Source organism: Tachypleus tridentatus, chromosome 13, assembly GCF_004210375.1.
Source record: "Tachypleus tridentatus isolate NWPU-2018 chromosome 13, ASM421037v1, whole genome shotgun sequence".
Taxonomy (NCBI): Eukaryota; Metazoa; Arthropoda; class Merostomata; order Xiphosura; family Limulidae; genus Tachypleus; species Tachypleus tridentatus.
In genome coordinates, this window is record NC_134837.1 from 26,524,930 (window position 1) to 26,539,181 (window position 14,252).

Here is a 14,252-nt window from a genome sequence, read left to right on the forward strand (position 1 = left end):
ATACAGTCCAAGTTTTATCCACTTCTTTTACAAGCCCCAACACTTCCATAACTTAATTAACACGTCCGACAAGCTTAGAACTAGACTACGTATAATTATGATGTGTGGGCTTCATCTGTTCTAGAGCAATTAATCAGAAGTCAGCATTGTCTATACAAATATCTTGTGATTGTTGGACGGACAATTTCACTCACAACTGAAATCCGAAAACTGACTTAACAACTTGCAATGAACCGATTCACTTTATTTCCCGACAAATCTTAGCGTCAGAAATGAAAGTCCGAAGCTTTGACGTGAATGTACACAAGGCTGAATACATTATATTGGTGTTATTTCGAATATGCAAATTAGCAAAGTACAACAGTAGATGTAAAGTTGCGGTAGAACGCCATTAATCAAAACTATATTTGGACACTGTTCGGTCCGGGTGATACCACTTTGATAAGTGTAAACGAGTCTTGTGTCTTTTGCTACCAGTGAATGGACGAAAAAATAAAAATCCAAAGTGGTAAACAGCATGTCGTGAAACACTTGAAAGGGATATGTGACAAATGTTGGATCCTGCGTCACGAGAGAGTTCGGGACCAGGAGATTGGATGTAAAGGTCAAGATGTATTATAAATATTATCACGTCAACGTTTTGTACCTTTTGTACCACACAAAACTACCAGTTGTGTGTGGATTTTAATATTTCAGTGGGGTATGGGTTTACTAAGATAATAGTTCCATCAAAGCTGGTGTTCAACTGTTGCTTACTTCAAATAACTGGAGAAACGAAACAGGTATTCATGATGGTTCATACAAAGATAAACTTGGTAAAGTAGCTCAACGCAGTGCTACTGATTTGTATACAATCAGACTATTGAAACAGGTGCTAAGAACAGTCATCCTTACATGGTAATTCAGTTAGAGCCTTTTTCGCAATGTAAACCACATTGCACGACTGCTGTCGAGGTGATCGTACATGACTAAACGTGGTGACAGACTTAAGAACATGGTAAGACTCAAAAATCATCTTAAAGTAACACAATATCTCCGTACCTTTTTTTTTTTACACAAGTTAACACCTGTTGCAAATTACAAACAGAGAGAACAACAAAAGAGAAACTGCAATTCGAACCAGCGATTTATCAGAAATATGTATAACTGTTCACTTACCAATACTTAATATTCTTTAAAAGATAATGTCATCTTGGAGGTTTATAATTTAATGACTAATTGTATTGGACTGTTAACTGGAAAAGTGCATTGTAAAATGTGTGTTATGTTTGTTTTAATTACAATCACAAACTAAAAAGTGGTAAGTTGCATTCAGTAATAGTTAAATAGTTAAAGATATAATTATATGCTCGAAAGTGCGGTTATTTTAACTACAAATATGGAACTAGAAAACGTTATATTGAGTGATAATTTACTTGTGAAAAAAAATCTATGTTACAAGTTCAATAAACTATAACTGTGAGGTTTGATTTGGTTTGTTTTAAATTTCGCGCAAAACTACAAGAGGTTTATCTCCGTTAGCCGTCTCTAATTTTGCAGTGTAACACTAGAGGGAAGACAGCTAGTCATCACCACTCACTGCCAACTCTTGGGTTACTCTTTTACCAATTAATAGTGGGATTGAACGTAACATTATAACGTACTCACGGCTGAAAGGGCGAGCATGTTTGGTGTGACGGGGATTTGAACCCGCGACCCTCGGATTACTAGTGGAGTGCCTTAACCAGCTGGCCATGCCGGGCCAACCATGAGGTAGAAAGTGCTTTGTTTTAATTCAACTCAAGTTCTAAGAATGAACTAGAATATATTAGGTTGTCATCAGTTGAGTTATATCTGCATTGTTGAGCATAACCTACACCAGTGCTCAACAGAAATGCACATTTATTTAACAACGAACATTCATTATAAAATACAATGTTTTGTTAATAAGGGGGAGGTCTATGAGAGAAGTTAAAAAGTTTGAAAATTTTCTCTCTATCATGACAAATTTAAAAATCTACAATTAAGAGAAGTATATGTGGTTTGATGCAGCCACTGCCTGAAGTGTTATACTATTTTTAGTACAAATCTTATAATTTTCATAGTAGTAATTAAAAATAATTTATTTTAAAGTGGGTAATAACTTTAAAAACAATCAAATTTAATTTGGTCTGTTTCAAACCAATTCTTTTCATCTGTTATATTTTTTCTGCATATTCTACATAATATTAATAAGAGACGTCCACATAAGGACACAGAACTATTTCAGGATTTCTCATAGAGCTCAAGAGCAACAGTTCTGTGGTTTCTTTTCTGAGTAATTAAAACATTACCAGTAACAGAACTTGAGAGCTACACCAAGCTCAAATTTCCAGAATTATTTCTTTGTAATCTTTGTTTTCTTTATATCATCTAGAAAGCTCACAACAGTACCTGTCTCTGACACTAGAGAGACTTAGATATTACTGCTCATTCCTGTACATTTACATTGAAATTCTTAACCTGAATGCAACAAATAGCTACTTCTTATCTCCATATATTTTTGAATATAACATTCAGTGCTAACATTTAGTTTTTGATGAAAGTGATGCAAGATATTAAAGCAAAATGTGAGAGCAATAATACGTGGTATACAAAATTAAAATGTAATGCTAATATTTTTTATAAACTGTTATGCATCATTACGTGTATTTTTAAAAACATTTAGTAATAAGTTTTTGTTATCAGTGTGCTATTTTTCAGATACAGGTTAAGAATTATCATTATAGGAAACATAAAATCTAACCTTGCAAAATGATAAAACATTATTTCAAATGCTGAAAGACAGGTAACATATCTAATCAAAAACTGTTTTTAACGAAATGCTACAACAATTAAGGCTAGTCAACCTAGAGTATGTAATTACAAGACAATTTAGTTTTACTGTCATGAAACATTACTTCAGAATATGCAAGGTTGGTTGACAGTTTATTAATACAGTAGCTTTATTTCAATAGGCAGGTAAACAACAGAAATTTAGAATTCCTGCCTCATACAAAAAAAACAAGCAACAAGCATACACAACATGTTTTTTATACACAATCAACAACAGGTTGTTGTGGTTCTTATGACCTAATTACTTTATCATTATGAATGTGACTTCAGTAGAGTTTTGATATTAATTCTTGTTGATGTCTAGATACACCTTTTCATAGTACCAATCATAAAGTATTTCCACTCTATATAAATACTGATAGGTTTGAGTTCCTCACCCAGAACTGAGTCATTTGTTCCAAATTAATAATCTGCAATAAACACATACTGATAGGTTTGAGTTCCTCACCCAGAACTGAGTCTTTTGTTCCAAATTAATAATCTGCTATAAACACATAAATTCTAAAAAGAATTTGGAGTTATAAAGTGGATAAGATGAGGAACTTGGGCCTAACTGTAGGTAACACATAGAACATACTAAAATGCAGCTAGCTGCAAGCCAACCACAGATCAAAGGATCTGGGAGCTGACCAACAATAATACAAGTGACTACTTTACCACTTTCTTTTGAGCATCTAGCTGCCATACCTTTCATCCTATATCTCTGACATTAAGATCTGCCAGTATCATCAGTTTCAATACAGTTCAGTTGACCCAAAAAAGTTTCCATCTTGTCAAACTCTTAACTTGTTTGATGTTTGATTTGCTTTCTATCAGCCTCTTACTCCCCCTAGTTACACATCTGACTTCTGAAGCCCACTTAATGATACACACTGCAACCCATTGAAGCTTTATATGACTTTTGAGAAAAACAGCTTTGTTGTACTTTGAGATACAGAATACAGTTTCAATTCCTAGATACTGTGGTTCTATTTAGCATTCCACATAATATTATATACAACTTACTTTCAACTCTTTGTATGGTAAATTCTGTAGGAAAGAGTTCATTTAGAACAAAAGTATTGTGATAATTATTATAGATTCTTAATGTTAACAAATTATAATACTGATGTAATTTATATAGTTTACCTGCACTCCCCAAAACATTATGGGAGTAATACATGTAGTAGGTGTATGGAGTTATTAGTACTTGGCACCAACACTATCAATGAACGTATACCTAAATTAGTATATAACTATATAATAAAGATTATATGTGAAAGAAGTGGTGGGTATATACAGCCACTGAGTGTTAATACCCAACATCAACAGTAACAGAGTTTATTTTAACTGATGTTCAACAATGTTTTTCAGTTGAAGATAGACAAATAATAATTATTCTTTCATCTGTTAAAGGGTATGAATCCAACAGATGAGGGAATATACATACATATATATACTTGCTAAATGATAAATTATTATATTCTCTTTATATTTAGCACCAATTCAATGGAATAATTGTCACAAATGTGAGATTAAGAATCTCGCTAATCTTACCTCATTAAGCTGGTCGATGATTTTATGAAATGCTGTTAACCACCGAACTTTAGCCTTTGACATCATTTCTCCTTCAGGCCTAGAATCAGTCTCTATAAGAGTTATATTATCTGTATCTTCTTGTTCCTCCTCCTCCTCAGGAGACACTTCATCTGGCTCTTCAAGTGTTCCTGGAGAAGAGTGCTCAGGAATGAAAGGTTGCTCAACAGAACTCCATTGTTCAGGGACAGGAGAACCACTTTCCTTTGTCTCAAAAGAATGGAATTCTTGATCCCAAGAAGGCCGAGAGGAATCATTCATCACTCCTCGCCATTCTGGAACGTTAGCACTTTCTGCACTGTCCTGTCTGTAAGCATCCGAGCTGTCTGGACTATGGTAACCTACTTCAGGTTCTTCATACAGTTCATTCAATATTTCCTGGTCAAACCCACCCTGTCGCTCCAAGCTCTTCCTCCGACCTATGTCTCTAGGTGTGTTAGGAACTACATCATCTGTACTTCTGTCATATTCATTATATACAAGGTGGTCATCTGCATCAAATGAAAAACTCTGGTCACTTTCATAATCAGGACCATTACTGTACCCATACATTCCCCACCTTCGTGATGCTGAAGGAGAACTAAAGGAAAGAAAACATTAACAAACATGACTTAGGAAATCGATCACACAAACACACACAATAGAAAATTGGTTTATTTCCCTGTGTAATACATTTAATACATAAAATATACTACTTTTGTATTCTTCAATAGTGCACAAACCTTACTCAAATTGAATTACAAAGGAGGACATCCTTAAAGAAAGAGAAATCCTTGCAGTTTTATCACAAGTACATTAAACAGCAGGCAAAGTATATTATTAACAAAAAATTACATCCATTTAATCATAAATGTTAGTGTTCAACATTTAAGATCTATTTCATTTTTTTAAAGAAACACCTTAACTGGGTTTGTCTTCTCAAGACCAGGAATACATCTCAGTGTTTGTTCACATCAAAATTTTGTTTGTTGTTAGTTGTCTCCTTAGGATCTTAGGTCCTTGAAGAATTTGTTTAAAGGAAGTCCTTAGTCATTATTATACATCTCTTGTATAATTTTTTAATGTAATCTTTTCTTAGTATATTGCAATACATTTTCATTAAATCAGGAGTTGAGTGTTTTAATTACAAGACATTATGCTTACTAGATGAAGGGAAAAGATGTTTTAGGAAAAGGTAAGAAAAATTATGAAAGAATTTATTTGTTTCCTGCAGGTAAATTACCTGTATTTAACATGTACCAAGAAAATACTACCTAAACTTGGAGTAAACAACAGAAAATACATTCCTAACTATGAGCAAAGTTAAAACATGCATTTGTTAAACATTTTAAAGCCAGAAAGTGAAGGTGAAAAAAAATCTCTACAATTTCATCTGATTGTGAATCAAAGCAGGTACTAATACATTTATATATACATATTTACTAAATACATAGATAAACAAGTACAAGAAAACAGTAGCAAAACACCATATTGAACTAGGTTGCAGAGACAAGTCATTCAGATACACCAGTAATAACAGAAGCCATAAATGATATAATCATCTCTAGAATGGTTCTCATGGTTCCATTTGTTTTAAAGAAGACAAAAGCCATAGAACTGATCTTCTGGTTATGACCTTAACCCTGCCATGTAATAGATATGGTTTTACTATGTTCAAGTTAAAAAATCACAACAGTACATACACAAAAACCTGTGTATGTTACACCTCAAACTGGTAGGAAGTAGTTCAAAAACCAAAACTGAAAAATCCAAATTTAAGAACACAGAAAAATGGATCAGAGCTACACTGCTCTAATAAAACAGGTAGGTGACTGATTGCATACACAGTTGGTTTAATCAGTTATTAGCAATCTTTTACAGAGTTTCAATAGCAACAGTTACAGAAACATTTAACAATATTCTGACTAGTGACTCCTAGAAGCTTAATACCTCCATTTTGTTACTATGTTGCAATATATAGATGTTTTGATCTTAAGAGTTTAGGATTTTCATCTGAAAACAATAACAAGAATTTGACAAAACAAAATATAATGCTATTGGTACTAAATGGGAAGTTTTTACAGCACTATATTCTATTTTTTATATCTGATAATATAAACTACAATTTGTCACTGAAATTATTTAATAATGCATATTCTTTGTAATAAAGATATCATTGATGGATTGAAAATTAAACAGGATTATTTTCAAAATATATTTTAATTTAGAAAATAAGAAAGAACAGGTGCTTCATGAAATAAGGCCATAAATAAAGACCATGTTTGGATCAAGTTAGTGCCATAATCATGTACAAAGATTGTAAGTAACATGACAAAACTAACATTTCTTTGGCCCTACTCTTAACCTCTACTACCAAATCTTAGTTTCTTTGATATCGGAGAACATTTCAACTCAGTCAGCAACAATGTATCATTAGCCTTGTACAGATTCATTAAAATACTGCTTACAATGTATACAGGGTTTCATCATGGGTAGTCTATAGATGGGTTCAAAATGTCAACAAGCAAGGAGATAATTTTAATGCAGCTCTGATAATAAAACATGCTTGCATTAAAATCTTTAACAAGATTAATAGCAAAGAGCAGAAACCTTATATCATCAAAGATTACAATAGTTAAAAAGAAAACAAGTTGCTCTTTTTGCTTAATATTTGATCTGATTTTCTTCAGAATCAACCAAACCCAACTAGCCCTTTCTTTTAAAATCTTCTCTGTTTAACTTTCTTATATGAACTTAAAAAAAATCTCATTTGCTCATATGGCAAATAAGAAAACATGTTTTACAATTAACATTTTCCTTTTTTTAAGGTAACAGAATACATACTGTTCGTGAGCAGTTCACCAATTACTTATTTCTTTTCAGTATGATATCACACATGCTAGGTATAATAAAAATCATGGGTTCCCTTCTTTATGGTAAATAAACTGCAAAGACAAACTGTTACTGTTAGTTAATTCCTGGCAATATTTTACCAAACTTTTTCTGCAAGTTGCACCAAAACATGTGTCCATAACACAGCAAGTTTATATATAAAAAAACAATGTTGATCTTAGAATGTGTCAGTCAATTATTGGGAACACTAAGACTATATGATGAAGTTAATTTTTGTATACCAGAATTATAGGAAAACAGATCTTGAAATTTATTACCTTTACAGCATTTACACTTGCTCGTACTAAAATGGTCATGGAAAATTAAAAACAACAAAAAGTGGTGGGCTCTGTATGTTCAATGTAGTGGTATAACTTTATAATACAGATTTGCATGGACGTAATACTTGAAATAAGTGTCATTCTTCCATCTTAAGGTATAGATTCAGGAATTTCATGTATAGTTAAGCTCATTTCTCTGAAATAAATGTATTGAATTTTCTGGTAAATATTAACATGTCTTTTTTCTTTTATAATACAAAACAAATATTTTACTCATATAATGTAAATGTTATGGGTTTTGCATACATCAATTAACATATATCTGTTTTGTTTTTTCAATAACAGTACTCTAATAATACAACACACTTGATAGAGCTTGTAGAAAAAGTATTTTACCTATTTCTCTCCTTCTGCATATAGCGTTCTGGTGGTCTGCTGTTGTAATACAGAGGATCTGATTCTGAATCACTTCCCTTCATCCAAATATCTCCACCTTTAGATTGGGATACTCTTTCATCATACATATCTTCATCATAGTTGTCTAGCTCATAAGAGCCTTCACGGTCAAAAGAAAAGTCATCACACTGAGAAGCTCTCCGGACTAAATTAGAAGCACCACCAAACTGAGAAGCTGAACTGTTGGGGTGGTGAATTGAGGCACTTGGGTGTTGGTTAGCAGGGTATCCCACATCACTAGTGTAGTCACTGTCCTCAGATACAGTAGCTGGAAAATTGACCTACTATTAATGTCATTGTCCGAGATACATGTAAACAGCTACAATATAAAGTCAATATTGTACTCTGTATTCTTAAGTATATTCAGCATTCTTAACAATATTACCAGGAGTGTATCCTACAATAATAAAAAAATTCTTGTGTTCAGATAAAAAAAAAGTTAATAGATTAAACATACAAAGATAATGAGGTGCCATGTATATACAGTATGTTACATCAGTTTTCACTGCTTCCAGATAAACATAAGGCTAATATTATGTCATACATTACTTGCTACTTTATTATCATCAGATATATTGAACCAACAAGTAAACAGAAAGCTATAAGTGTATCCTGAGTTAATGGTGCATTCAAAAACTTCAAATCAAAGTAAAATAAGCTTATTGTTTTCAACCACAGTTAGTAGATAGTTTATTTATATAAAATCAGTAAAATATGTTATGCATTAGTGTAGACATATTCCATATAGTGTACTGCACAAAAGTGTTAGGATAAACTTAAAACTTAGATTTCTGGGCTTTCTTCAAAGAACAATGGAAGATAAATCACAGATGAAACATCAACATTTCAGCAATCTTCATACTTTGTACAACAGAAAGTTACAGCAAATATTTTGTGTCCCCATTTAAATAACTGTAGACAGTTTTTCAGGAATTGTTGCAATATATTCCTTTGGGAATTTACTCCAAATGCAATACACTCCCATAAAGTTTCTTTGGAAGTAATCTCCAATTCATCAAGTTTATTTTAGAGCTCTGTGGGGTCAATGCTTAACTTAAATGACTCCATCAGTTCTCTCTTAGGATGAGTGTTTGGGGGTCATTATTTTATTGGTAGTAGAGTCCTTTACCAATAATATGCAAACCACTGGGTATACCATGAAAGATCAGTACCTGATGGTACTTGTGCTGTCACATTATTCCATCTATTTTACAAATATATCCTGTTGCCTCAAGAGCAAACCATCACACTGCCTCCTCAATGCTTCATAGTAGGGTACCATGCATTGAGGTTAAGTATCTTTCAATGAATGTGCAATTTATGCTTTCAACCAAATATTTCATATTTGAGCTTATCTGTCCATAACACCCTTATCCAATTATTAACAATACAGTTTTAGAACTTTTAAGCAAGTTTCAGTCTTGTGACAATATTTGCACATGGAAGTAAAGATTTTTCAACTGCTATACAACCAGATATTTCATTCTCATTGAGTCTTCTCAATACTGTAGATCTGGACACTTCTGTCATTTGGTATACAGTTGTTTATCTCATGCTTGAGATCAATAGCAGTCTTTCTTCTGTCACAAAGGCTACATAAACAAAGATAATTAACATCGCTATCATTGAGTTTGTGTTCTGCCTCTTTCCTTCTTATTTTCAGATTTACCTGTCTTGGTCTAGCAATCTATGGCATACTTGATAGTGTTTGTGGAGTATTTCAAGTCTGAAAGTCCAACCAGCATCATGTCAAGTTTTTATGCAAACTTCCTACTCTATTGACAATTCTGTACACTTTTGGGACCATGACATGAAAACAAAACTTAATATAAAGTGTTAAACACTGTCTTTATCAAGATTCATTTGTGGAGTGTTATGAAATTGATTTTTTTCTATCATATAATGGTGCCATGTGCTAGCTCCTTACTGGCCAATTTCTGTATAATTAAAACAATGCATGGGATGACAGTTACTTCAATCCTAAATTTAATCAATATTTTCATTCAAGCAGAACCTTTATGACATACCCTTGGTACAAGTATCTGGGAATTCTGCAGAATGATAAGCATTCTCACCCAGGACCATTCAATTGTCAACAGGGATTAGTGGAGCATTACTATAATGTTGAAATTTACTTCATGTAGTGGCATGGAAGAATTAGCCCAATAGAATGAAAAGAATGACAAAATATTCTCTTGTCCTAACACTTTTCCACAGTGTTGTATATGGAAAGAAGTCTACGTACAGTTAAAGCAATACCCAAATCACTTACTGTTGCATTCGCCTTTAGTGAGAAAAGAAATATTCAACAAAATTTGGCAGAAATATCCTACAAACTTGGTATAATCCCTGTCTTAAGGAAGAAGTGTATGAAATTGTTAATACAGTATCCTGTATTCTTTGTTCTAAGAAAGGCATTTGTTATTTTTACAACCTGAAAGTATTTTATCACACATACAAGGTAAACAGCTGGGATAGAGACCTCTAGGTACAGACATATTCATGGTTGGTTTAAATCTACTGACTAATATTAACTGAATAGTGTGATTGACTGTTATGGTTTTTAAGACTACCACACTTGAAGATGTGACATGTGTTTAGTAATATGTTCCAGCTAAATCTTCCTCCCATAGCCCAAAATGCTAAGTACCAGGCTAAGTTAAGCCCATCTTAAAAGAAAACAAACAAAAGTTGAAAAAATAAACAAATTAATACACTGTCTCATATCTTTAATATAATTTCTCGTAATAAATAATAATTGGAAAATAGAACATAAAATAACAGGGTATCCAAAATCCTCAGCATTATTCTTAAAACTAAGAAAGAGAAGAAGAGACTTTTCAAAAAGATAAACCAAAATAGTAAAGTTCTCATAACTTTAGTGTAATTATTGCTTTAAGAAAAAGTAGTATATGTTGTCTTTAGAAAAACACATAACTGAAAAACACTAACACAGGAGTATCCAATAATTTTAGTATAAATTTCTATTTTGGGTGGGGAGAAGGATTGGGGGTTGTTAGTACAAAACAGTAAAGTGTCACATATTTTTAGGGTAATTTCTACACTAAATGTAAAGCAAAATTATCATGATACTTGATATCAATAGTGTATATACTGCCCACCAATACATTAGCTGTACAAAAATTACCATTTTGCCATTAATGATAGATAGATAGTGTAGAAATTATTCATTGATTCACAAGATGAGAAAAGTCACATAGATAACAGAGAAAAGTAAAGTATAAATACATTATTTTCATGATATTCATAGAATTATACCCAAGTATTACATACATATTTATGGTGTAAAATACGTATAGTCTACTTATGCATTTGGGTGCTAATGAGAAAAGAAAAATTAACTGACACTCATACAGATAACATACATTGAATATAACTGGCCTAATATTCATGATAAAGATCACTCAGTTGCTCTGAAGTTACATATATAAAATTTGATGGAACAGGATAAAAAAAAGATGTTTATTAAAATTTGATTCTGAATAGAAAGAGTGATCACAGACTCAAGGAATATTAATTTATATAGCTCTTTAATGCACCGACCTAGATATGCAGCATCTGATAATAGTTATAACAGTGGTATTCAGTGTTTAAAAACAATTACATAATGGCTACCAGATTATATGACAGACTGAAATAACCAGACTCTTAAACCCTGATGAAGTTTCCATGTGTGTAAACCTTGGTGAATGTAATTATGAAAACACGTACTGTATTAAAAAGAAATCTTCAAGTCCAAAATTTTTAAGCTTGAGACTGGTTGAGCCTCTTTATTCAAAACCTGGAATACTTTTATATAATTGAAGAACCCACTTAAGTTTTATTACTGTGATAAGGTTAATTTTATTAACCATTTTTAATGAGATATATACATTTCCACAACCCTTTCTTTTGGTGTGTGTGTAAGGGGTTGTAAGAAAACAGCTTTGTAATTTACATGTACATAAACCTTGGATTAGCTAAAACAACCGATTCTTTATGTCACAAGGATAAAATAAAGTTTCTTTTCATAAGAAACACCTTATTGATCTTTATTGAAACTTTAATATGTCAATACACTTTAAAAAGAACTTAATATATTACAATACCACGTTTAATATAAAATATTATGCACAAGGTATGAACACCAACATAAACATTTAAACAGTGCAAAGAAGTTCTTAATGGAAATGCTTTAACCAGTACTGTTGGTTACATTTAGCAGGATTATTACCATTGTTATACCATCCACAAGCATCTAAAACAAGATATTCCAAGAATTCCCTTACCTATCAAGTTGCCTAATACCAGTAGATAAGAAAAGCAAATGGAAAAAGAAATTATATAAGATGATACATAACATCTAACCAAATATTAATTAAGTTGTATTTTAGAACTTGAATCTTCATTATAGTGTATTGTCTCTCAGGTTATACGTCTTGTTGAATGCAGTAAGACTGTTACGTATACTGTATACAATCACGAAATTTGGAGAGTGGGAACAAAATATGAGGCAATGGAAAATATCTTAGACAGTTGATGAGTTGTTCATTTTTAAAATCTTAACTATGGTTAATATGAATACAGCTCATATAACAGAGACTACTGACAAATAGGCTGAAGCAGCATTTCAATCAGACTAGTTCTACTTAAAATTAATGTCAAAATGTCATAAGACACAACCACTAAAATATACAAAAGAAATTACTGGCATTATTACTAAAACATGACATCAGAAGAAGATAATATGTTATATGTACAATTTGACTGCTGGAAGACAAAGTAACTGAAAAAGCCAGTATCAGTTGCATCATATTAAATAAAATTATGTCTATGTTTATGAAAGTATAAAGATACAAAAAGTTTAAGTAGTTGGTAATTAGAAGTATTTCAATACACACAAACACATGTATACTAACGTACAAAGATGATTTAACTCAAAAATATATAACAAAAAACAAACAAATCATTTGCATAGCTGCAATATTCATCTAGAGCAGGGGTTCTTAACCAGGGGTGCGAAGATGATTCCCAAGGGGTGCGAGGATGCCCATGAATAATTAAAGCAAATCTATATTTTTACATAAGAGTATGCTTTATATTTCTCCTAAGAAGAAACATTTTTGCTTCAGCAGTGTTCCGAGATAAAGTTAAACCTAAACCTGATTTCCTAATGAAGTGGTAAAGTTGCATCAGATTCCAATACAGGGTAAACAAACGGGTATGTCATTTGGATAGACGAGTAAGGGACGCGTACAGGACACGTGCGCAACACGGAAAGAGAGGGAGGTTATCATCACGTCTCAGTCCACACCACCCATCCATGCCATCAACACGTGAGTTATGGTCTCCCTGTTTCAATGTTATTTTTTTTTCTGATGCATAACAGTAGGGTGGAAGATTGGTTATGTATTATTTCAGATTTTGCTTTCTACACATTTATTTAAATGAGCGATGGGTTGTTTACATAACATACATCATCACTGTAGCAGTGTAGCCGTTACAATATTTTCATAGAATGTATTGTCATGCCTACAAATCTACTGATTAAACCAAGTATCTCAGTCTCTCCATCACATATTTTAGAGATAATTCATAAAAAAAAAAGAAAACACCTACACATGAATGTGTTTCTTTTCCAGATTTGTCTGCAGTATGTCGAAGAAACGAAAGTGGAATGACGAATATGTCAAGTTTGGTTTCACCTGTACTACAGAGAAGGATGGGACACAACGTCCACAGTGTATCCTGTGCAGCACACTCTTCTCCAATGCGAACTTGAAGCCACCAAAGCTTGATGAACATTTCAAGAACAAACATGGTGGCAGGGATGCAGGAAATGACATTGTGACATTAAGGGTCAAAAGAGCTAGGTTTGATCAGGTTGGCACATTGCCGACTTATGGATTTTCGCCAACAGAGAAACCTTTACTGCGTGCTTCTTATGAAGTTGCATACCAGATTGATAAATCAAAGAAACCCCATACAATTGGTGAGGAACTGATCAAGCCATGTGCCCTTGAAATGGCAAAGATTGTTCTTGGCAAGGAAGCTGAGAAGAAACTCCAACAAGTGTCTTTGTCAAATGATGTAATCCATAACCGAATCATCGACATGAGTGTTGACATACTGGAACAAGTTGTAGCTGACATCAAGGCTAGTCCAGTTAAGATTAGCCTACAAGTGGATGAATCAACAGATGTATCCAACTGTTGT

The 14,252-nt window shown here is 32.7% G+C and overlaps 1 protein-coding gene across 1 annotated transcript in view; it reads right to left on the minus strand.

Moving 5' to 3' along the window:
* Positions 1-786: 786 nt before the first annotated feature.
* Positions 787-14,252, minus strand: part of LOC143239442 (uncharacterized) — a 48,063-nt gene continuing 34,597 nt past the window's right edge. The window contains exons 10-12 of the mRNA XM_076480500.1: positions 7,977-8,304; positions 4,390-5,008; positions 787-968 (exon numbers count right to left, since the gene is read on the minus strand). Of these exons, the coding sequence (XP_076336615.1) occupies positions 903-968; positions 4,390-5,008; positions 7,977-8,304 (1,013 nt within the window). The 3' untranslated portion in view covers positions 787-902. The remainder of the gene's footprint in view (positions 969-4,389; positions 5,009-7,976; positions 8,305-14,252) is intronic.